Source organism: Artemia franciscana, chromosome 3 (assembly GCF_032884065.1).
Source record: "Artemia franciscana chromosome 3, ASM3288406v1, whole genome shotgun sequence".
In the NCBI taxonomy this organism is placed as follows: domain Eukaryota; kingdom Metazoa; phylum Arthropoda; class Branchiopoda; order Anostraca; family Artemiidae; genus Artemia; species Artemia franciscana.
This window is the reverse complement of record NC_088865.1, coordinates 43,298,197-43,323,388: the sequence shown is the minus strand read 5'-3', so window position 1 is coordinate 43,323,388 and position 25,192 is coordinate 43,298,197. Positions and strand designations below refer to the sequence as shown.

The 25,192-nt window shown below is 35.5% G+C and overlaps 1 protein-coding gene across 4 annotated transcripts in view; it reads right to left on the bottom strand.

Annotated features, from left to right (window-relative positions):
* Nucleotides 1–25,192, bottom strand: part of LOC136025294 (uncharacterized) — an 84,374-nt gene that overhangs the window by 46,947 nt on the left and 12,235 nt on the right. For all 4 annotated transcript variants that reach the window (XM_065701182.1, XM_065701180.1, XM_065701181.1 and 1 more), the window contains exon 2: nt 11,483–11,615. In XM_065701182.1, the coding sequence (XP_065557254.1) occupies nt 11,483–11,615 (133 nt within the window). The remainder of the gene's footprint in view (nt 1–11,482; nt 11,616–25,192) is intronic.

Below are 25,192 nucleotides of genomic sequence, written 5' to 3'. Positions count from 1 at the left end.
CGGAGTAATTTCTGTTCGTTTTAAGTTTTAATGTCGCTCCTTACTTTCAGTTAAAAAAACTAGTTTTTTTTATTTAATTTCTGAACGTTTTTGAATTAATGCATGTTTGATTTTGGCTCTCCGCACATAAATTATTGAAATGAAATTAGTATATTAATTTTTTTTTGGCTAAAACGTCTGTACACTTCCCAATAACCATTACTATATGTAAACACTGGTCAAAGTTTGTAACTTGCAGCCCCTCCCCCAGGAATTGTGGGGGAGTAAGTCATTCCCAAAGACATAGTTATTATGGTTTTCGACTATGCGGAACAAAATGGCTATCTTAAAATTTTAATCTGTTGACTTTTGGAAAAAAATTAGCGTGGGAGGGGGCCTATTTGCCCTCCAATTTTTTTATCACTTAAAAGGGCACTAGAACTTTTCATTTCCGTAAGAATGAGCCCTCTTGCGACACTCTAAGACCACCTGGTCGATACGATGACCCCTGGGGAAAAGAAAAAAACAACAACAAACAAACAAATAAACACGCACCCGTGATTTGTCTTCTGGCAAAAAATATGAAATTCCACATTTTTTTAGATAGGAGCTTGAAATTTTTGCTATAGAGTTCTCTGATATACCGAATGCGATAGTGTGATTTTCGTTAAGATTCTATGACTTTTAGGGCATGTTTCCCCCTTTTTTCCAAAATAGGGCAAATTTTCTCAGGCTCGTAACTTTTTATGACAAAGACTAAATTAATTGGAACTTATATATTTAGAATCAGCGTGAAAATTAGATTCTTTTGATGTATCTTTTAGCATCAAAATTCCGTTTTTTAGAGTTCCGTTTACTATTGAGCCGGGTCGCCCCTTACTACAGTTCTTTACCACGAACTGTTTGAAAAGAAAATAATTCGGTATCTCGGGGCTTCTCATATTATTACTCCTTTGCGGAAGTTAGGCTCAAAATTGAAAAATGATTATATTTTTTCTCTGGGCCCCTTCCACCTCTTAGTTCGTTTATTTTCCCGTTAGTTTTCACCTGTTTTCGCTTTATAGTTGTGTTATCTCTTAGCAGTTCTTTCGTTAGTTGAGTTATGGTTGTGGTATATATGTTTTATCGCTCGTATAGTTGTGTTATTTTCAAATTATACTCCATAATAGAGAGGCTCCGAACACCCAGCATTGTATATTAAGCTCTGAATTTGACGTTTTTTTCTAACGTGACCAGATTCGTCCTGCGCCCTTTTCATTGAATTTTTTCCCCCATGGCATATTTCTCCAAGGAAAGATCCTCCCACATAGCCCCCTCCCTCAACCCTACCCCCAAAACCAAAAAAATCCCCCTGAAAACGTCTGTACACTTCCCAATAACCATTATTATATGTAAAAACTGGTTGAAGTTTGTAACTTGCAGCCCCTCCCCCAGGAACTGTGGGGGAGTAAGTCACCCCCAAATACATAGTTATTATGATTTTCGACTATGCTGAACAAAATGGCTATCTCAAAATTTTGATCCGTTGACTTTGGGAAAAAAATGAGCGTGGGAGGGGGCCTAGATGCCCTCCAATTTTTTTGGTCACTTAAAAAGGGCACTAGAACTTTTCATTTCCGTTAGAATGAGCCCTCTTGCGACATTCTAGGACCACTCGGTCGATACGATGACCCCTGGGAAAAAAAAAAAAAAAAAAAAAAAAAAAAAAAAAAAAAACAAACAAATAAACACGCACCCGTGATTTGTCTTCTGGCAAAAAATGCAAAATTCCACATTTTTGTAGATAGGAGCTTGAAACTTCTACAGTAGGGTTCTCTGATACGCTGAATCTGATGGTGTCATTTTCGTTAAGATCCTACGACTTTTAGGGGGTGTTTCCCCCTATTTTCCTAAATAAGGCAAATTTTCCCAGGCTCGTAACTTTTGATGGGTAAGACTAAACTTGATGAAACTTATATATTTAAAATCAGCATTAAAATGCGATTCTTTTGATGTAGCTATTGATATCAAAATTCAATTTTTTAGAGTTTTGGTTACTATTGAGCCGGATCGCTCCTTACTACAGTTCGTTACCACGAACTGTTTGATCTAAGAAATAGTGAAGACTGTTAAGTTGTAACTTTAAGGATATTTTTAGAGTTACGCTTGATGAAATCAAAAGACACTGTAAGCATCCAGGTTGATAAAATGGCCTGCCTGTAATATTTCAGTACCATCTAAGAGCATTAAGCTGGAACTTTCAAGGACGCTGAGGAGGATGTTGAACTAAATCAAAAGATACTACGTTCATCCAGACTATCAGAATCGAATATCTTCAAAATATCGGTAAGGGCTAAGGGTTAGGTTAATTTGAAGGTTAATTTGAAGCTTTCAGGGAAATTTCGGGGAGATATTGAACTAAATCAATAGGTTGTCAAACATGCAAGCAAGGTTTGTAAAATGAGTCCCCATCAATATCTTGGAAACGGCAAAAGGTATTAAATTGAAACTTTCAGGGAATGCTGAGGGAGATCTTAACTAAATCAAAAGCCACTTTGTGCATCCAGGTTGTCAAACATGGTATTTATAATGTCTTAGGAAAGACTAAGGGCACCAAGTAAAACTTTAATCAGACGCAAGGCTATAGCGTTGTCTATAGGTAAGGCCATATGGCTCCAATGTTTTATTATTTATTTAATTTTTTCTCTCAGAAACACTTCATATGGAAGGAGTCATCTTATAAACTTCAGACGTCCCATCTGAAAGGGTCGTCGTCCAATCATTTGATTGGAAATGGGAAGATCTAGTTCCCTTTTTAAGAGTAAAAAGTAATCTGAGGGCAATTTGCCCCCTTTTCCGTTTTCCCCCGAATACATACAATGAAAATTTTTAGACAGCCATTTGGCTGAAAATAATTCAAAGATCATATGACAAAACTCCAGGGTCGACAAAGTCTCCCAGGGCCCGGAACAGCCGTTTTAAGATATGCCCTGGGGCATATATGGTTCCTATAGATGGGATGCTCGTATAAACTTCAGAGAGGGTTCATTTGATTGGAAATTAAAAGCTCTAGTTCGCTTATAAAATTCAAAAAAAGAGACCAGAGGGCAGCTAGCCCCTCCCAATTCCTTTTTTCCCAAAACTTATCCGATCAAAATTTTGAGATAGCCATTTTGTTAAAAATAGTTCAAACATCAGATAATAAAAACTCTTAGAGTCGACAAAACCCAAGATGGCCCGGGGGCAGGTGTTGTAAGCTACACCTTGGGCCATATATATTTCTTATAGAAGGAATTCTCTTATAAACTTCAAAGAGGGCTGATTTGATTTGAATTTGTAAGTTGTAGATCACTTTTTAAGAGTCAAAAGAGATCAGAGAACTAGACCTCCATACCCTTTTTCACCGAGCCCATTCAATACAAATTTTGAGACAGCTATTTTGTTAAAAATAGTTCCGATATCAGATAATAAAAACTCCAGGGTCAAAAAACCCGGTGGCAGGGGCTGTAAATTATGTCCTGGGGGCATATATTGTTCTTATAGAGGAGATGCTCGCATAAAACTGAAGAGAGGGTTCATTTGATTGGAAATTGAAAGTTCTAGTTCACTTTTAAAGAGTCAAAACAGACCAAAGGGGGACCATCCCCCTCCCCCAAATCCATCCGAAAAAAATCGAGATAGCCATTTTGTTAAAAATAGTTCAAAAGTAAGATAATAAAAACTCCAGAATCGACACAGACCCCAGAGCCCAAGGGCAAGTATTTTAAGTTACGCCTCGAGGGCATACAGGGTTTATGTGTGGTCGTATAAACCTCGGAGGGGACTCAAATGATTAGAAATTGAGTTCTAATTCCCTTTTTAAGAGTGATTCAACCCCCCCTCCCAACCAACCCTCTTTTCTCCGAATGCGTCCGACTGATTTCTTATATAGCTTTTTTTTTTTCAAATTAGACCAAAGATCATATAACAAAGACTCCGAGGATAACAAAACGCACCAAAACCAACTATTCTAATTATGCACCGAGGGCATATAAGGTTTTTATGGCAGGGATGGTAGTATAAGCTTCGGAGGGAGCTCAGTCGAGCGTAAATTGGAATTTCTAGTGCCCTTTTTAAGAGTCAAAGGTAATCGGAGGGCAACTAGCATCCCCAAGGCCCCTTTTTCCCCAAATGCATCTGATCAAAATTTTAGACTACCATTTTTTTTCAAAATAGTTTAAAGATCAAATAACAAAACTCAGAGGTCAACTCAGGGGAGAAGTGTTGTAAATAATGCCCCGGGGGGCAGATAAGGTTGTTTTGTAAGGGGTGGTCGTATAAACATCAAATGTGGCTGATTAGAAATTGAAATTCCTCATTACCTTTTTAAGAGTCATCAAAAGTGACCAGTGGGCAAATACCTCCCCCACCCTCTTTTCTCCAAATGCCTCTGATAAAAATTTTAAGATAGTCATTTTGTTTTAGATATTTCAACAATCAGATGACTAAACTTTAGGGTCCACATAACTCCCCCCCCCCAAAAAAAAAACCAGCAACTAATGCCCAAGAGCATATAAAGTTTTTACGGAAAAGGTGGTTATATAAACTTCAGAAGGGACTGAAATGATTAAAAATTGGAAGTTCTAGTTTTCTTTTTGAGATCCAAAAGTCATCCAATGGCAACTAGCGCCCCCTACCAATCCCTAGGCCATATGGCACTTCACATGCAAGGAGTGGTGTTGTAAACTTCGGAGGGGGCTCATTCAATTGGAAATGATAATTTCTAGTGCCCCGTTAAAAAGTCAAATATAATAGGAGGCCATCAAGCCCCCTCCCCTTCCACGCCGTCTTTTCCCAAACGTCTCCAATCAAAATTTGGAAATGCTCATTATGCTCGAAGTAGTCAAGAGGGTGAAGTAATTATTCCTCGGGGGTAGATAAAATCTCCCACTGCACAAAGGGCAAGGGCTGTAAGCTATGTAAGCCTTCTATTGCTTATATATAAGGTTTCTTATAAGGTTTTTTATAAGGTTTTTTATATATAAGGTATCAAAGGGGTAATCATATAGACATCAGAAAAATCTTATTCGATTTAAATTGAAAGCTATAGCTCCATTTTTAAAAGTCAAGAGTAATCAGACGGTTGGCAGACCCCCCCCCTCCTACGCCTTTTTTTCTAAATGATTTCGATAAAAACTTTGATTTAGCCATTTTGTTCCAAATCTTCCAAATGTCATATAGCTATGGTTATGTGTTTGACCCCCCAGCCCTAGGGAAAAGGGCTATAAGCTAAATTAAAAGTCCATCGTTAAAATATAAAGCTTTTATGGAGGGCGTGGTCGTATAAACTTTGAATGAAGTTCATTCGGTCCGAAATCAAAATTTATTGCACCCTTTTTACTAATCGACAATTATTAAAAAGTAACAAGACCCCCACCCTCCTTGTGCCCTTTTCCCCCACATGTATCTTATAAAAACTTGAAATGGTTGTTTTGTTCCAATAGTTCTAAATTCAAATTGCTACATTTTAGGGTTTGAGAAATCCTCCACTGCCCTCAGGGAAAGGATTGTAACTTCTGCAATTTGTCCATTATTGAAATATAAGTTCGTTGTGGAAGAGAGTATTAACTTTTGAGGGGGTTTGATTTAATCAGAAACTGAAACTTTTAGCTCTTGTTTTACGATTCAAAAATGATAAATGGGTAATTAGCCCACACCCAATTTTCCTAAAGAGTATACGGTCAAAACTTTGAAATAACCAATTCGTTCAAAATAGTTCAAAGGCCAAATAAACATGTTTTCAGGTTTCAATCCCCACCTCAGCCCCAGGGAAATGGTTCTGAATTACGGACCATGCTTTTTCTTATCAAGATACTTAGTTTAGCTTGATACCTTGTCTACTTATATGTGTTTTTTTTTACTTTGATACTTTTGTACTTTGATTAAATAAAAAAAGTTTTTTTTAAACTGAAATAAGGAGCGACATTAAAATTTAAAACGACGCTAAGGTTTGACTCTTTCTCTCAACTATACTTTTTAAAACAGAAAAAAACTTTAGCGTAAAGAGCGGGATATTGATGAGGAAGCAGCTCCTTTGATCTACGAAGTGATTTCTGTTCGTTTTAAATTTTAATATCGCTCCTTACTTTCAGTTAAAAAGCTTGTTTTTTTTATTTAATTTCTGAACGTTTTTGAATCAATGCATGTTTTGATTTTGGCTCTCCGCAGAGGAATAATTAAAACGAAATTTGCATATTTTGCTTTGTTTTGGCTAAATCGCTTTCTCATAGTCTTGATTGAATGATTTTGAGAAAAAAAGAGTGGGGGAGGAAGCATAGTTGCCTTCCTATTTTTTGGTTACTTTAAAAGGCAACTAGAACTTTTAATTTTTTACGAATGTTTTTATTAGTAAAAGATATACGTAACTAATAAATTAGCTTTCGTAACGAACTTTTGTATTCTCATGCTTTTATTACAATTATGAGGGGGTTCACCCCTTCGTCAGTACCTCCTTCTTTACACTAAAGCTTAAAGTTTGTCCCAATTCATTAAGAATGACCCATGAATCACAAAAGCCGTAGAATAAATAGTTGAAATTACTAAAAATACTTTAGCGTAAAGAGTGAAGTATTAGGAGGAGGTGAGCCCCTCATATGTGTAATAGTTTTTGTTCGTTTTAAGTTTTAATACTGCTCCTTACTTCCAGTTGAAAAGACTTTTTCATATTTAGTTTTCAATTGTTTTTTTTTTAATAATGCTACAAAATCCTGCGCTCCCTTCATAGAAATTTCCTTCCCCCATGACAAATTCCTCGATGGAAAGTTCCCCCAACATATCCCCCTCTTCTCAACCCCTCCCCCAACCAACAAATCCTCCTGAAAATGTCTGTACACTTCCCAATATCCATTACTATATGTAAGCACTGGTCAAAGTTTGTAACTTGTAGCCCCTCCCACGGGGACGGTGGGAGAGTAAATGGTCCCCAAAGACATAGCTCTAAGGTTTTTTGACTGCGTTGAATAAAATGGCTATTTCATAGTTTTTGGAAATAATTAAATAAATAATTTTGGGAAAATAATTAGCATGGGAGGGGGCCTAGGTGCCCTCCAATTTTTTTGGTCACTTAAAAAGGGAACTAGAACTTTTCATTTCCATAAGAATGAGCCCTCTCGCATCATTCTAGGACCACTGGGTCGATACGATCACCCATGGGGAAAAAGAAAAAAAAACAAATAAACACGTATCCGTGATCTGTCTTCTGGGAAAAAATACAAAATTCCATAATTTTGTAGATAGGAGCTTGAAATATCTATAATAGGGTTCTCTGTTACGTTGAATCTGATGGTTTGATTTTCGTTAAGATTCTGTGACTTTTAGGGGTCGTTTCCTCCAATTTTTTAAAATAAGGCAAATTTTCTGAGGCTCGTAACTTTTGATGGGTAACACTAAACTTGATGAAACTTATATATTTAAAATCAGCATTATAATGCGATTCTTTTGATGTAGCTATTGATATCAAAATTCTATTTTTTAGAGTTTTGGTTACTATTGAGCCGGGTCGCTCCTTGCTACAGTTCGTTACCACGAACTGTTTGATACTAGTTATGATATTTCAATGTAAGATTTGACGTTGAAAATAAACTGATTTTGAAATAAGGTATATCTTAAAAACTTGAAAATTTTTGCGATAAAAAATGGACATAAATTAATTTTTGTCAAAGTTTGAAAAACTTTCCGAAAAAGAAGTTTTTCAAATAAAAGCAAAGGCCATATTAAACTTTAGACCATCAGGTACAAATACCTGTTAAAATTCAAACTAGAAACGACAAGAATTTACTGTTAAAGAATAAATGAATCCCAAAACGAAGAAAATAAGCAATCATAGCAAAAAAAACATACAACGAGTACTAATATAAATGAATAAATTACAATAAACTGATATTGAAGTATAAATGAAACCCAAAACGACAGAAATTAAATAAAGAATCACAGAAAACAAACATACAAAAGGTTCTAATATACATGAATTAGTAAATCTTAAAGCAATTGAAACTTAGATTGAATTTGCAAATCAAGCTTGTAACGAACAAAAATCACTGCAAACAAGAGTTTGCGTTTTGCCTCCTTCTTTCATTTCAAAAGTCTCAAACCTACTGCCCAAAGCCACAGTTCAGCGACCAATTGCACCCCCAAAATTGGAGAAAAATGCCGATGATCAATTTTATCCAATATTGAAAGTTGTAACAAAATGAGGTCAGGATGGTATGAGCCATATTGAGGGTTAGCTATTAAGCTAATCAGCCATATTCAGCCATATTGAGGGTTAAAGCTATTACTAAACTTTGTTGATATATTTTGTTTAAAATATAAATAGCATGCCAAAATATTAATTCTGAAACAAAAAAGCGAATAAAGCCTCACAAGTGATCATTTTACTAACCAAAGAAAAACATATGTCAATTAAAAGCAAACAGAAATGAATCAAAAAGTATTTTTTCTGAAAAGAAATTTTTCAAATAACACAAGAGAGAGATATTTAACCATGACGATAGAATAAAAGATAAACCCATATAATAATACAAATTAAAACAAACGGAAATTTCTATAAACAACAAAAAGAGATAAATCTCTAAAAAAAAAAAAAAAAAAAAAAAAAAAAAAAAAAAAAAAAAAAAAAAAAAAAAAGTTCAAACGAGACTACGGCCAGTAGAAAGAAAAGACTAAAATACTAAACTAGGCGTCCTCAGCACAAGATAAAAAGAAATAACACCAAACTAAAAACATATAAAACCACCACCAATAATAATAAATACAATTGTCGCTACTGATCTACGTAGGGAAAGTGGCTATTACAGTTACTTCAATGCTACTAAATAACACTCAAAGGAACAGAATTATAATGAATGATCAAGTCAAAAGTATGAACAGAAATACCACAAGCAGGAGTAAGACTAACTACCCTTATCTCTTTTAAGGGTTAGAGCGTCATTTGCACATTTTGGTTAGTTTCATTTCATTTTTATTTCAGACACCAATTGAATTTAATGCAAAACATATATTTAATTCCAAAATATTCACAAAATTACTAAACTTTGAGTCACCACATACGTGTTATGATACTCATTAATTCATGTTCAAACATGTGAGCATGTCCGATGTAGATTTCTTTCTTATTTTATGGAAAATGCTACAATGTTAATGGTTTATGGTAGGAGTTTTTAAATATTTCAGTGAAAGAAATGAATTCTTGCTTTGGCCATCGGGAAACCCATGCTGAATTGAATAAATTATTGGATTTTTAAATATTTACTAAATAAGCTTAAACTGAATCACAATAATAAAATAGCGATATACACCATGACATTCATTGGACGTAGGTTGCCATCCAAACTGATTTATCAGCCCGCTAGGGTGGAACAGATGAAAATTTAAATTCAGATACACGAATATTTCGAATGTAGGTTGTTTTGTTAATGCTATTGTTTTAGTGATTCATTAGTGGAGTTTTGAGGCATTTAATAAATTAAATATGTGCTTTGACGATGCGAAAACTCTAATTGAATCGAATTAAATATGTATTTTTATTCTAAGCACACACTTTGGTAAACTTCAGCCAGAATAACAGAATCGTGATGGACACGCAACGGCACTACTTATATTTAAATGGTCATTGAAAATACCTTATTATCCCTTTAAAGTAGTTACCTGCTAGAGTGAAACAGATGAAAATTAAAGTGTACGAATACGAGTAGACAATCACTTTTTACAAAGAATGCAAGAACTCATGTAGTGAACCACTAACTACTACTACTACTATTAATAACTCACTGTAGCACCAAGACACCTGAGGCCAATGCTCAGCGTGTTGAGGCCAACACGCTCCTCCTCCAAAACAATCTGTTGAAGGCCTCCCTCTTTACATCTTCTAAGGAAATTCACATTTCCTTTAAATTTTTATTTATGACATCCTCCCACCCAAGACAAGGACGACCTGCTTTCTGTTTATCCCTAAAAGGTTGGCCAAAAAGAAGAATCTTCGGCAATCTGTCATCCTGCATCCTCAGAACGTGGCCTAGCCTTTTCAACCTTTCTTTCATTATAGCCCTAGAAAGTGGGATTGAACCACATTTTTTGTACAGGCTACACTTTAAAAAACGTTCAGCCAGGAAATCGAAAGGAATCCTACATCGGGCATGCTCATATGTTTAGAAATGAATCAACCAGTGTCATAATACGAACATCGTTATTCAAATTTTCGCAAATTGTGCGAATATTTTGGAATTAAAAATATGTTTGAATAAAATTCAATTTGTATGAATACAAATAGAATGCGGATTTTTTTTTTTTTTTTTTTTTTTTTTTTTAATACTGAAATTTATGTGACCCACTGAAGGAGTTTTTAGTTTTTCCATGGACCAAATAGATATTCTAAATGATATGAACTAAATATATATATTTTTAATTCCAAGACATTCAGAAATTAGCTGAAATAAAGGTTTTTCAGAGAAGTCAAGAAAATGTACTCATTGTCAAATTAACTGAATAGAAGTACGGCAGCTACTGCAGTTTAAGTCAATTATTATTTTTTTTTTAATAAACATAGTCGCGTATAATTTTATCACTCCCTTCTAGAGCCTGACTATAATAGGAATAATAACAACAATAATAATAATAATAATAATAATAATAATAATAATAATAATAATAATAATAATAATAATAATAATAATAATAATAATAATAATAATAATAATAATAATAATAATAATAATAATAATAATAGAAAATTACATTACAAGATAGATAAAGTAAATAATAATCCCCCTCCCCCCCAAAAAAAAGACTTCGATCACTTCACCACTTCTTTTGCATATTTAAAAACCTGTACAATTGTCCTTTATACAATACGCCGTAGAATCTCCCAGGGACTCGAGGGTATCACTCTAGAAAATATGACTTCTTAAACAAGAAAGTTTTTGGCACCCAACAAGAAAGAGGGCCACACTTCCGATCTATAAATTAAATTTAGGACAAGAATGATCCACATCTGTAGTCAACCTTAATCTTTCATAAACACTTTTTCTCATGTTTAGGGGACTCGATTCGTTCAAACTTGGAACCAAGCCCAGTATCAAAGATTAAATAGAATCCAGATTAAAAAGACTTCAAAGGTATAACTAATCCAAACGTTTGACGCAACTCAACTCCAACCGCCTTAATGACTGTTCCGGTTTACTTCCAGTTTTCCAACACATCAGCCCTGATTCTGCACAAAGATTATCTTTAGGCTCAATTTCTAGCAACTTCAAATCAACTTCTAAACTGTTAATCTGCATCACATTCTGAAAATTTCGAGCAAAAAGAAAATTTTAAACGGCCTGTGTTTCCAATCGAATTTTATTTCTTAAAATATTTTGCCCTTCTCCGTTAATAAGTGCACAATATTAAGTCTCGACAAAAATAATTATTTATTTCAAAATGAACCATCCTTTATCAAAAACAGAAACCATAATCTAAGGAAGAAGAAAATACTAAAAGACATTACCCTCAATTACTCCTACCGCAGCTGGCCTAATTATGCCATAATAAGCTTCTTCTGGTGAGTATCGGTCACATTTTTCTGACTGATGTACCTGACATCTTACGAGCAACGAAGTGAATAAAAGCGAAACCACAGCCTGCAAAAAAAAAATAATACATTGCATAGATTTACCGCTTGAACAGACGGCAGCCAATATAGAAAAAAATTGTAATACGTGAGCTGGCAGCTGACGAGAATGGTATTAATCAACTATCTATGATGTTTTCCTAATTATTCGAATTTGAAAACCTTTTCTGGTTCCATTCTACTCTGAAATAGTTTGAAAATCACTGATATAGCTGTGAATTAGTATGTCAAAATATTTTTCCAATAAATAAAATCACTTTTAGTCTTCTGGTTTCTATTTTCTTTGTATTTGCTGTTATACAAGACGTGAGTTTTTAACAGTGATAAAAAGATTCTTATTGCGCCAATATAAGCAGAAGTGTGACACTAAAAAATGGTAACACATCCAATAGCTGGTTATGCCCAAGGGGTAGACATTGGACGAGATAGACGGACAGCCTTCAAAAGCTCCTCGACATGGCCGACATCACCGCTGTCGTGTCACGTCTCCTAACAGCAGATCGATCCACCTGGAGTGGTAAAGTTGATGTGGTCTGTATGCCATATATCCTACGGCAGGAGCCTTAAGTCAGGTCAAGCAAAACTTTTCATTTCGAACTTAGTCAGACCTTAATATAAATAATAGAATATTAATTCTGTAAGCATTATGACTTTGAAAGGTTGACTGTGGCTCACTTTCTGTCTGGAGGTGGCATGGCTGCAAGCAAGTATGTGCTTAAGAATAGGATCCCAAGGTCTTGCCTTCTGTAGAATTGCTTCTCTTTTCCAAGCGAAAAGCGAAAGGTAGGCTTTTTGCCATTCTCGTTGCTCCAAAACTAGTCGATAAATTTTGTGTTTCTAGCTTGATTGTTTAAGATTATGTCCTCATGGACTATTTGTCATCTCCTTCTGCTTGTTTCTTGTGACGTTATATAGCACTTCTTAACAGCGACGGTCCTTGTGTTGGTCTATTCTTATAGCTTGTGTCTAAACTTATAATTTCACAACAATTCTTCCTATATTTAATTGTTTCTATTTTGATTAGTTTCTATTAAATATTCATTTTTTTCTAACTAGCATTTGCACATACACAGTGTACACAAAAGACACCAATACGTTCTGTATTTATCCTAGTTAAGAAGCAGCCGGCTTTCTACCTCTTGACCTATGTTCGTCAGGTCAGGCCTTCGTGCATCACAAAATATGGTTCTTCAGGCCTTGCCCTTAGGGCTTTGTGTGTGTGGGGGGGGGGGCATCCACAAATTTCTAACTAAATTTGTGTGCATAAATATTTAGTCACGGTTCTCCCGGCTCAGAGGGGGAAAGGACAGGCAGGTCATCATTTGCCTTACCAGGAAAATCTTGGGGAGTGGATAGTAACAAGCACTCCCATGAGCTTTGTTTTCACCGATTTTTATTGGTAATTTTCCTCTTTTGCTGAACAAAATTTTTGTAATGTATTTAAGCTAATGCATACAAAGTATTGAAACATTTGAGAACACTATTTTGGAGGTCGTGATGCCTTCAAACACGTAGAAGACCATGTTACGCACAACTTCCATCCGCATGGACAATAATACCCGTCTCCGTCCACCCGAATCTTTTAAGTAAAATTAATATAAAGAACTTTTTGAGCAAAACTACTGTTCATAGAAAATTTTGACTAAATAATTGTCCATAATTTTACTTACAATCCAATATTTGAATTCTCAAGCAGAGAAGTGAAATAGTGACAAGTTACCAACTAATTTATAATTACTGGTACATACACTATAATAAACAAAAATAACTTCCAATTTCCCTTCTAAGGAATATGTTGAATTATCCAGGGAAACATGGATGGGAATTATGCAGGAGGAGATGAATATGCCAGCCTCCGTGTGTTATTACTATGTAATGCGTATAGATGTAAGTTACTTAACTGTCTTTAATACCCAAATTTTCCTATTCAGATTAGACAGATGTACTTTAAAATTAACTGAATTTCCTTTTATGTTGGGATTCTCCAAAAGCGCAAGTAGAAGCAATTAGGCTTTTCCAGAATAAGGGGGTATTACCCAAATCAAACCCTTTTTGGAGATGTTCAACAATGCAGGAAAAAATTCTGTCTGTGTGTCAACTGTCAATACATGGTTTGTTGACAGTAAAATTGCATTGCTTTCCATAAATTTATTCTGTAGTTTCCCTAATTTCGTTAATAAAGTATTATATTTTCATCAGATTTTGGAATATTTCGCCAAACTTCGCTTCTTGAGGGGGGTTGCTTTAATAAATTAGTACCCTATTCCTTTAGGGATAAAATGAATCCCACTGTCCGTGGGTAGAGGTCTTTATGTTAAGAAATGTGCCCCTTGTTTTACGTATGGTATTTATTATTGGGAAATATATATACAGACATTTTTCGGATGGGGGATTTTGTACTTGGGGCTGGGATAATTGTGTTTGGGGCTTTCAATTGGGATAATTTTCCTTGAGGAAGGAAATTTCCAGGGGTTGAACTTTTCAGGGAAATTTTACACTGGGGGAATTTGATAGAATTCCTATACGATATTATTTTAATTTGTCTTACTTTCTTTTTGCCTACTCAATTTCGCATGTGGAGATGCTACCGGGAATTATCCCTGGGCATTTTCAGCGTATTTTGATTTATGGGAAAGATTTCCAAGGAATTTCCGGGGGATTTCCATAGTGGTCGAGAAAACGATTAAAAATTAATGTATTTTTTGATTATAAGTATGCTAAGAACGATTTTTCTGGCCGAATCGTCCACGAGAATTCTTACAGAATTTTCAGCAAGGATGGAACTGTCTCGAGAAAATTTTGAAGGAGGGGGTGTATATTTTACGTAGGAATAAATTTCTACAGAGAGGGGGAAGGAGAAATGTTTCATTGAGGGTGAGCCAGATTTACCGGCCTTATTCGGAAAACGATCAGAATCTTTTTTTTAATCAAGTTTTCTAATAGAAAGTAGGGAGCAATATTAAAACTCAAAGTGAACAGGAATTGTTCCGCAAATGAAGGGGTAGCCCGCTTTCTCTAACCTTGCTCTTTACGCTGAAGCTTTAATTGAAATAAGCTGAAGGCAAATATAACCGCATGCTTCCAAGAAAATGTATTCAGGCATTAGTTTTTACATACTATACCCATAAAATAAAAAAAGCAAGAATTCCTGTATCAGTACTTATATATGTTTTTACTGTGTACTGTGTCGACAAGTCTTTGCAGTCCTTATCTTTGAAATTTCTCTAATTGGGTTGGATTAAGAGAGTGGCAAGGTTTTTCTCAAAATCACGGGAAAGTATCTTTTTGATTTAGTTGTTTATATATTCATAGTATCTAGTCTCTTCAACCACCGCTCCCCAGCCCCTCCGCGTAGTTTTCAAATATATTCTACATCTTAGAAAGAGTTTCCTGGACGAACCCAGTAAAGAGAAATAAAGGTTTAATTTTAATAAAGGTGTATTCCTCAATATTAAAAACAGTGTCAGTTTAAAGAGGAACCATAATTATTTTTATCAACTGCAGGTGCAGCTGAAGTCTTGCTGTTATCCATGTGGAAAACATCAACAGCGATACAAATTTATGGCAACAGAAAATGTTCAGAAGTTTCATAAATTTTATATGGAAGCTTTGTTTGCTGAAATGTTGGATGGAAGACTGTCACATAATATGGCAATCTGTGAGCTATTTCTGGGCGAGTTTTATGCTATAGTAATATCCCCTCTCTATTCTAGGCAGACCCAATACCACTACTCTTTTCTTCCTTTTATGATTTATGATAACGAAGAAGTGTGACGGCGATCCCCTCAAGACGCAGCTGTTATTAGTTTTTTAAGAGATGTAGCTATAGAGATTTAGGGCCAGGAAAAACCTTCTTGGACACAAAAAATATTTTTTCTTTGGTTGTTATGTTAAAAATATATGAGGGGGAGAAAAAACCCTCAGGGCCCTCTAATTATGCAAATAATTTCTTACGTTGTTATGTAAAAGGGTTTGTTTACATTTGGTTGCTATGTAATAAGGATTGTTTTCTTCAAGACATTTCAAGACTTTTTTATGAAATTTTTCTCCAAGACATTTTTCAAGACGTTTGTTGAGACTTTTTCTTCCACGTTTTTCAGAAAGTTTCAAGATATTTTAAGAGGTTCCAAGTTGTTTTCTAGATTTTTTCAAGACGTCTTTCAAGACCTTCCAAGATATTCAAAACATTTTTAAAAAAAATTCTTCAAGACATTTTTTCAAGACATTTTTCATCAAGACATTTCAAGACGTTTTTAAGATCCTTTTCTTCAAGATGTTTTTCAAGCAGTTTCAAGATATTTCAAGACGTTTTTAAAGATGTTTTTCAAGACATTTCGAGACATCTTAAGACATTTTTCTTCAAGATGTTTTTTCAAGATGATGCAAGACATTTCTTAAGACATTTTTCCTCAAGTGGTTCTTTCAAGATGTTTTAAGACATGTTTCTTCAAGATATATTTCAAGACGTTTCAAGATATTTCAAGACGTGTTTTAAGACATTTTTCTCAAGATACTTTTCAAGAGCTTATGGTTCTTATGTAATAGGGAATAATTACCTGTGTTAAAGATGACGCAGTCTCGTAGTACTTGTTTCCACGAGGACTATTGGAAGATCCTTGCTTATAACAGAGGAGAGATCACACGTACGGTGCTAAGTAATGACGATACAAACGTGAGTGTTACGTAATACATAAGAGATTTCATTTCATTCAATGTGTTTTTTTCTCAAGGAACCTTTATATATTAATATCTTGGTTCGGGAAATACTTTTTACGTGATAACATATTCCAAACACGAAGAATTCCCTGTCCTGCTTTCGAGAACAGGTCCCCATTTTCTAGAATGATTAAATGGATCGCATGTTTCAAACCCTCTCTACATGAGAGCATGCAAGCATCCTAATGCTATGGATTTTATTATCTATTAGATGATACTGACTATTAAATTCCATTAATCGAAATCTTGGTGCTAGCAAAATCACATTTTGAAACACGAAACACACAAACGTAGAAACGAAAAGACATACTTTTATATTCGGTTATTTCTTAGAGGTAATGATAGAAATGCCACATTTTTGAGTCAAGGCTATACACATTCACGTCACAGTGACAGTATGTAGCTAACCCACCCTAGAATGAAATTCCACTGTTGGATATTATTAGAGGTAACTTTAAGCCAAATAAAGAAATATTTCGGAGAGGTCTTTATGAAAATGCTTCGTTTCTATTGCTGTATTAGAGGCAAACGAAGGAAAAGATACATTCTTTTGCATTGGTTATTTCTGAGAGGTTTTAATGACAATTCCACGTTTCTTTTGACCCAAAACTATCTGTATTCACGCAATGGTGATAATATGCGGCTGGCCCACCCTTGTTGGGAGGGTTGTTGTTAGAGTTAAAGATAAGCCATTATAAGAACTATTTCTAGGAGGTCTTAATTAAAAAGCTTGAATTTGGTTGTATCTGAGAGGTTTTAATGAAAATGCCACTTTTCTTTGAGTCAGGACTACGTATATTCACCCCACCGTGGCAATATATGGCTAAACTAATCTGGAAAGCCATTCCAGAGGGGGAGGTTTTTGCATGGGGTAAATCTAAGCCAAAATAAAGTATATTTCTGGGATTTCTTAATAAAGATGCCTTGTTTCTATGATTGGAAGCTGGATTCCAGTCCCCACCTACCAAAAATTCCTTTAATACCTCCCACTCTAACTTTAAGGTGATGAACAAAATGCTTTAATTCCATTGGTTTGTGTTTTGGCAATCCACCCCCAAAGTGATGCCTTCATTGCGATTCGCGCCACCGTGGCAAACTCTTGATGGCAAAGACATATTTTGGCACCCGTCATCATTTCTAAGACATTTTTAAGGTATTATTTTGTGAAAAATATGCTTCAAATCCATTGGATCGTGTTTCCACGTGCCATCATAAACGTGATACACCATGTCAATTTACGCCATCATAGCAGTAGGTGGCTGGTCCGTGACATTCCTAAGGTGCATATTATCATTCCTAAGACATTCTCAGACATTTTATTGTTAACAATTATGCTTGAAATCCATTACTGTTTGATTTTAAAAGCCATTCTCATTGCCTCCTAGGCATTTTCAGATTTTTGTTTGATAGAACAATATCCTATGTGGTACTTTATGGCTGCTCATCGACAATAACTAGTTGATTGTATTTTTTCGAAGAATATTATTTGAACAATAAAAAGATAAACGCTTCCATCTTAATTTGAAAAGTGATGATGAAATATTTTAAGAAAAAGATAAAGTTATCGTATCTTTAAAGTTACCGTAAAGGTATCATGATAAGGTTATCATAGTATTGAATACTGATAAGAGAAATATTAAAACTATCAAACAAGCATTAATAGGGGTCCTACTGGAAATGTATCCGTGCTGTTTCATGACACTAAGGTGTAAAATTCCTTTGGAATACCCAAGAAATTAAACATTATTTGGGGCTTTGGATATGCAAGAGTAGCATTTCAAGAGATGAGTACTTAAAGAGAATGTGAAACTAAAGATTTTAGCTGATGACCAAGGCCAACTCCTTACTATTACTGCCTGTAATATATTACCCATTGATAGATCCTATCACCATCTTTCTGGCATTACGATTCGAAAGAACACAAGAAGAAGACAAGCCTACTGTAGTACCACGGTCAGAAGACATATCTCATCCGGGTGTCAAAACCGCAGCCTACGTAATAACAAATGTTTTGATAGACGTGAAACGGCAAATAAAGTAAAAAGGGCATTGATAGACAATATCACCATGGAACATAAAGATTTTGTAGCTGTCTGAACTGGTCGGCTGCAGGTACCCAGGGTGCCACGTTTTGGTTGTTGGTATCTGGGTTATTTATAGTGCTGTTTAATGTACCAATGCTGTTGGAGATGGTACTTTTAGTGGACAACGACTGCTTCCCTGCGTCTTGAATAAGCCTGGATCATTCTCCAAAAATAAATCTCTAAGAATTTGAACAAGTTTGCATCATTCTCTATGAAAACATCTCCAAAAATTCTCCCAAATTCCAGCTCATCTCTGTCTGATTTTGGTAAGAAATACCCTAATAACCCATCTCAGACTTTAGTAGACCCATATTGAAGGTAGTAGCACCTATGACTCTGAAATTTCCTCTTCCTGCCTCTTTGACTTTTGAATAACATTTTAAGCTTTTGAGTTGTTTGCAGACCCTAAAAATAATGGAAAGATATAAAAGTAATGCAAAGAAACATATTTTGGCTAAAATAATGGCGTGTGAAATATCATCATAAAAATGAATGCTTCGATTCCATCTCATAAATACTTAATGATACTTTCAATTGAGATGTCCTATAATCCATTTTGCGGTCATATACAAATTTTAGCAGCCTCGCAATAAATTTCATCAATGATACTTTCAGCTTCATAGACAACATCTGCTGGTAAAAGTGTGATGGTGCTAGTAACATTTGCAGGTGCTTTATTTTTCATCAATTTGTCTTATATTTTTGGTGATATTGTCTGTCAATGCCCTTTTTATTTCGCTTGCGGTTTCACTGTCTATTATGGCATGATTTTTACATGGATATGATATACCATATACGATATATCGGCACCTGGATACGATATACAGTATGACCTTAGTGCTTTAGTAGGCTAATCTTCTTCATGGCTTCTTGTGAATGGGAATACCAATAAGATTGTGATAAGATATTACAACGGGTAACAGGCTACCAGTAGGTGTAGCAAGAAGTTATTCTTCGTCAGGAACTAATAGTCTTAGGTTTGCATGCTGTTTGAGCACTATCATTTCTGTAAATATTACTCTTGTATATCCACCACCACCAGTAATGTTGGATTTTCTCGGTATTTCAAAGGAATTCAATTCCTTAGTCATGACAAGGCACGAATTAATTTCCAATAAAATCCCCATTAATACATTGTTTCATAGTTCTATTATTTATCTTTATCAGATAAATATTTTATCATGAACACATACGCTCATAAAATATTTCATATTCACACTTAAAGTACGATGTAAGTGTTCATATTTCCTTCTTCTGTATAAATGACACTGTTCGAGAACGTACAATTAATTACCTATTGTCGAAGAACAGCCACAGAGTGCCACGGAACAGCCTCATTAAAAATCAAAGAATTTGCGGAATTCAGAGTGAAACCGGGTGAAATTGGAACCTTGGGTATGGGAGGGGGTCAGAGGAGGCGTAACCAAATCTGACGGAACCATAAACAGCAAACCTGACGGAACCATAAACAGTGGAATCAGGACTGGGACTGGAGTCGGAGTCGGAAAAAGCAAAATCGGATCTAGGATTGTCGTAATCGAGACCTTTAGCTGAGGACCAGAAATTAGAAATAGTTGTGTTTAAAACATATCTGAAAATATCAAGGGAGTAATGAGATTGGCCTGTAAAAGCACACAAAAATGGATATAAAGCATAATTTTTATCTCAAAACTGTGTTAGAATAGCTTGTAAATGATGATATGTATCATATGGATGTTATAGACCAGCCAAATATAGCCATGGTGTGAATTAACATGGGGTATTAAGCTTAGGATGGCCTATGATAACACGATCCAATGGATTCATAGCATATTTTTAACAGGAAAATACCTAAAAATGTGTCTTAAGAATGATGGGGACTTCCAGAGCGTGTCTTTTGCCATCGATAGTTTGCCACGGTGGCGTGAATTGCAATGGGGGGGACTCATATTAGGGTTAGATTGCTAGTACACAAATCAATGGATTTAAACAATATTTTGATCAATAAAATATCTGAAAAATGTTTTTGGAATGATGAAGGGTGTCAGAGGGTGCCGTATGTCATCAACGGTTTGCTACCAAATTGTCTGGGACTAAAACGTTCTACAACTTAAACTTAAGGTGGGAGATGCTAAAAGAATTTTTCAGCACAGGAAGACAAAAATATCTCTTAATATGGCTTAATTTTACCTTAAAAACAACCCTATCCTCTGGAATTGCTTGCTAGGGTGGGCTAGCCACATAGTTCTGGCTCAAAGAAAAGTGGAATTTTCATCAATATTTCTCAGAATGCAAAATGTCTTTTTTTCCTCGTTTGTGTGTTTCAATTTGTAAATATAATCTTGTTAGTATCAAAATTTAAATTAATGGAATGTAACAGGCAGAAGCATCTAATAGAGCAATAGAAACGAGTCATTTTCATTAAGGTGTCTCACAAATATATCTCAATATGGCTTAAATTAACCTCTAATAACACCCCCCTGTAATTTCCTGTTACGTTGGGGTAGCCATATATTGTCACGTTGCCAAGAATTCACATAGTCTAGGCTCAAAGAAACATAGTAATTTCATTAAAACTCTCAGAAGCAACCGAATACAAAAATGTGTCTCTTTTTCCTTGTTTTTTGTGTTTCATTTTTCAAAATGTGATTTCCAAGATTTAAATTAATGGAATATTGAAGGTAGGTTCATCTAATAGGTCAAAAATCAGTAGCATTGGGATGCTTGCACGCTCTCATTTGGAAAGGATTGGAAACATGCGATCAGTTTAATATTTCTAAAAAGCAGAACAGAGAATTCTTTGTGCGTGGAATAGGTTATCACGTAGAAAGTCTTGTCTATTGTCAAAGCTGTCTAGCACTCAATTCCGTTGAGGGAAATTATCTTTCAAATGCTTATGCGAGCAAAAATATTCGGAATATTAAGGTCCCCTTAGAAAAAAAATACATTAAAAGAAAATGAAATCTCTTAGAGTATTACGTTACACTCACGTGTGCATCGTCATTGCGTAACATATCACGTGTTTACCCTCCTCAGTTACAAGTGGAAATACACCACGGTCCCCCTGAAGAAACAGGTCGTGTGAGTTGGTGTCTTCCTTAACAAAGGTAAACACTCTCTATTACGTAAGAACCAAAGAAATCTTGAAAAACGTGTTGAAATGCCTTGAAATGTCTTGAAAAACGTCTTGAAGAAAAATACCTTTTAAAACGTCTTGAAAAAATGTCTTAGAGGAAAATGTATTAACAAAGTATTGAAATGTCTTGAAACGTCTTGAAAAATGTCTTAAAGAAATATATCTCAGAAACTAAATCTTAAAATATGTCTGAAAAACGTCTTGAAAGGGCTTGAAAAACGTCTTGAAAAATACAGTCTTAAAAATGTCTTTAGATTTTTTAAAATGTCTTGAAACGTCTAAAAAAGCGTCTTTAAGAAAAGAGTCTTACGAACATCTTGAGATGTCTTGAAACATCTTGAAAAACGTTTTGAAGAAAACATTCCCTATTACGTTACAACCTAAAGTAAACAAACCCAATTACATAACACCCCAAGAAATAATTTGCATAAGAAGGGGGTCTTTAGGGTTTTTTCCTGTCTCCTCGTAGAATTTTAAACATAACAACCAGAGAAAAAGTGATTTGCTGGGCCCAGGAAGGTTTTTTTCCGGTCCTTATGGGTTTTTAGGTAATTATCACCTCTATCTCTTTGAAAACAAACCCCAATACGTAGCAAGTACCTGCATTTCTTAGAAAAGAGTCCTCTATTATCCAACAGACACCTAAATCTCTTAGAAGATTAATAACAGCTGTGTCTTGAGGGGATCGCCGTTAAACTTCATCGTCATCTTAAATCATTAAAGGAAGAAAATACTAGTGGTTATGGGTTTGCCAAAAAGCAGAGAGGGGTTACTACTTGTTATTGTTCTCTATTGTACCTTTATATACGTTTCTTAGCAGCCTCATCATTAAAACTTGTCCATTCAATTTAGGATAAAATTTTGGTAAGGCGCGGTTTCGAATTTTATTTTCAACTAAAATCTCCTAGTTGTTTATATATAGTACACAGACAATTCATCATCTCGTAACCCAAAGAAAGGACTTTTGAACTCAACTTTCAATTATTTTTTAGTTGTTTGTGCATTTGAAGTTTCTGGTATGCCCCCCCCCCCGAATAATTCCCTCCCTAGACGATTAGCCTACCCCATGGAAGATTCCTTCTTATAAAATTTTACTCATTTGATATAGTTATCAGTTCAATCAAAATTCAATCTCTTATACTTATTTTATGGCACTTGGTATTAACCAAGTGACATATAGCGATCACAAATTCTGTCGGTCTGTCTGTCTGTTGGTCTATCTGTCCCGGTTTTGCTAGTTTAGGCACTTATGGCAGGCTTATCAGGGACCAGACCAAATAAATTAGAAGTATTTTCCCCCAATTCCCTGATTCGACTATCTGGGGGTGATTGGGGGACGATTAATTCGGAAAATTGGAAAAAATGTGGTATTTTTAACTCACGAATTGGTGACCAGATCTTAATTAAATTTGATATTTAGAAGCATATGGTTTCTCAAAGCTTTTATTTTAAAACCCGATTGGAACTGGTGACATTGGGGGGATTTTGAGGGGGAAGCCTAAAATTTGGAAAACGCTTAGAATGGAGGGATCGGGATGAACTTTGGTGGAAAAAATAAGCACAAGTCCTAAATACGTGATTGTAATAACCGTAGCGGATCCATTTTCTTTTTGGGGGAGCTGGGGGGAGGGTAGTTCTAAAAAATTTGAAAAAATGGCGTATTTTAACTTACGAAGGAGTGATTGGATCTTAATTAAATTTCATATTTAGAAGGATCTAGTAACATAGATCTCTTGTTTTAAATCCTCATCGGATCCAGTGTCATTGGGGAGATTTGGGGTGGGGGAGCCGGAAATCTTGGAAAAGGTAATGTCATAGATACGTGATTGACGTAACCGGACCGGATTCACCCTCTTTGGGGTTATTTGGGGGGGGTTCAAGTGCTTTGGCGAGTTTGTTGCTTCTGGACGTGCTACGACGATGAAAATTGGTAGGTGTCTCATGGACCTGCACAAATTGACTTGATTAAGTTGTTTTCCCCGATTAGACCATTTAGAGAGCTGAATGGAGAGAAAAATTAGAAAAAGTTAGGTATTTTTAACTTATGATTGGGTGATCAGATCTTAATGAGTTTTGATATTTAGAAGGACCTCGTGTCTCAGAGCTCTTATTTTAAATCCGGACCGGCATTAAGCCTCTGGTTTTCTTTTTCAGTCAATCCATTGATTCTTAGAATTTCACTAGAGCACGAGCCATATGAGGTCTTGGCGCTTCCAGCCTTGTCACAAGTACCATATGAGCTCTTAGCTCCTATTTTCGTTCGTGATGGTGCAATGTATTCGTGGAGACAAACCTGCTCATTTGAAAATGTCAGCTTTTCAAATTTGATAAGAGACGCAAATCAAGTTCTTTTTAACTGATCTTGATAACCAAGTCCTCCAGAGAGGTTACTATTCGCAGCTTTGTCCAATTTACCGACAAGACAGAGAGGTTGAGAATCAAGAAATAATTTTTAATATCGTTGGTCCTTAAGTCTTCTCCAAAAGTTTCAACTTAATGCCCAAACCAATTCTTGACATACGCTCTTTTGACAGGTATATACTCGTAGCTATATACTCATAGCGTCTTTTGATTTAATTCAAATTTCTCCTCAATGTTGGAAGGGGAGTAATGTGGTAGTCGTAGTTGTTGCAGTAATAGTGGAGACAGTTGTAGTAATAGTAATAGCATACAAATATTGTCTTTTTGGTCATCTCTCGTATCATTTCGAGAAAGTCCCAAATTAATCTACTCAGTCAATCTTGATTTACGCCCTTTTTACAATCCTTATACAGGTAACCTGTCTTGATTTAGTTTAACACGTCCCTCAAAGTTCTCTTGAGGGCTCAACTGAATACCCTCTGTCCTTTTGGAAAGTAAAGTTCCAACATGCATACCTTTCTCAATAGCATATACTGCATATAAACAATGAACGAATTGCCTAACTTACAGCCCTTACCTTAAGGACTCTGGAGAGATTGACAACCTTAAGGACATAATTAATGGATGTTTTAGCAATGCCGAACAAAATAACTTCTTAAAAATTTGATCGGATATGCTTTGGAGAACAATACCTTGGAGGGACTGGTTGCCCCTCATTCACTTTTGACTCTTAAAATGGGCAATAGGAATTGAAACTTCCAATAAAACGAGCCCCGTCTGAACCGAAGTTTTTTTGAACACCCATTCCATAAAACTTTATTTGCCCCAGGGAATAACTTAAAACCCTTGCCCATGGACTTTGGGGGTTGTGTCCATCCTAAAGATATTGTTATATACTCTTGGGACTATTGTGAAAAAAATAAAAAAAAAAAAGGTAAAGGATACGGCATTAGACTTTACAGTCCCTACCGGCGGTGCTGATCTCCGTTTCTTGGCCCTTCAGCCAGGAAGTGCAATGGGGGGTTGGGGGCCAGCCATCCTGTGCTTTCACACACCCTTCCTGTTTACCTTCCCCAGATTTCTGGGGAAGTAACTATTTCACAATCTCAATAAGCTGCATTTTTGGGATAAAAAGTTGTCAAGGAGAGGGAGGCTAGTTGCCTTCCGAAGCTTTTTACCCTTGAGAGGAAACTAGAACAATACATTTCCAATCAAATAAGCCTCCTCAAAATTTTAAACGACCACCCCTTCCTTAAGAACCTTATATGCCCCCGAGACATGTTACAATCCTAGCCCCCAGACTCTTTGGAG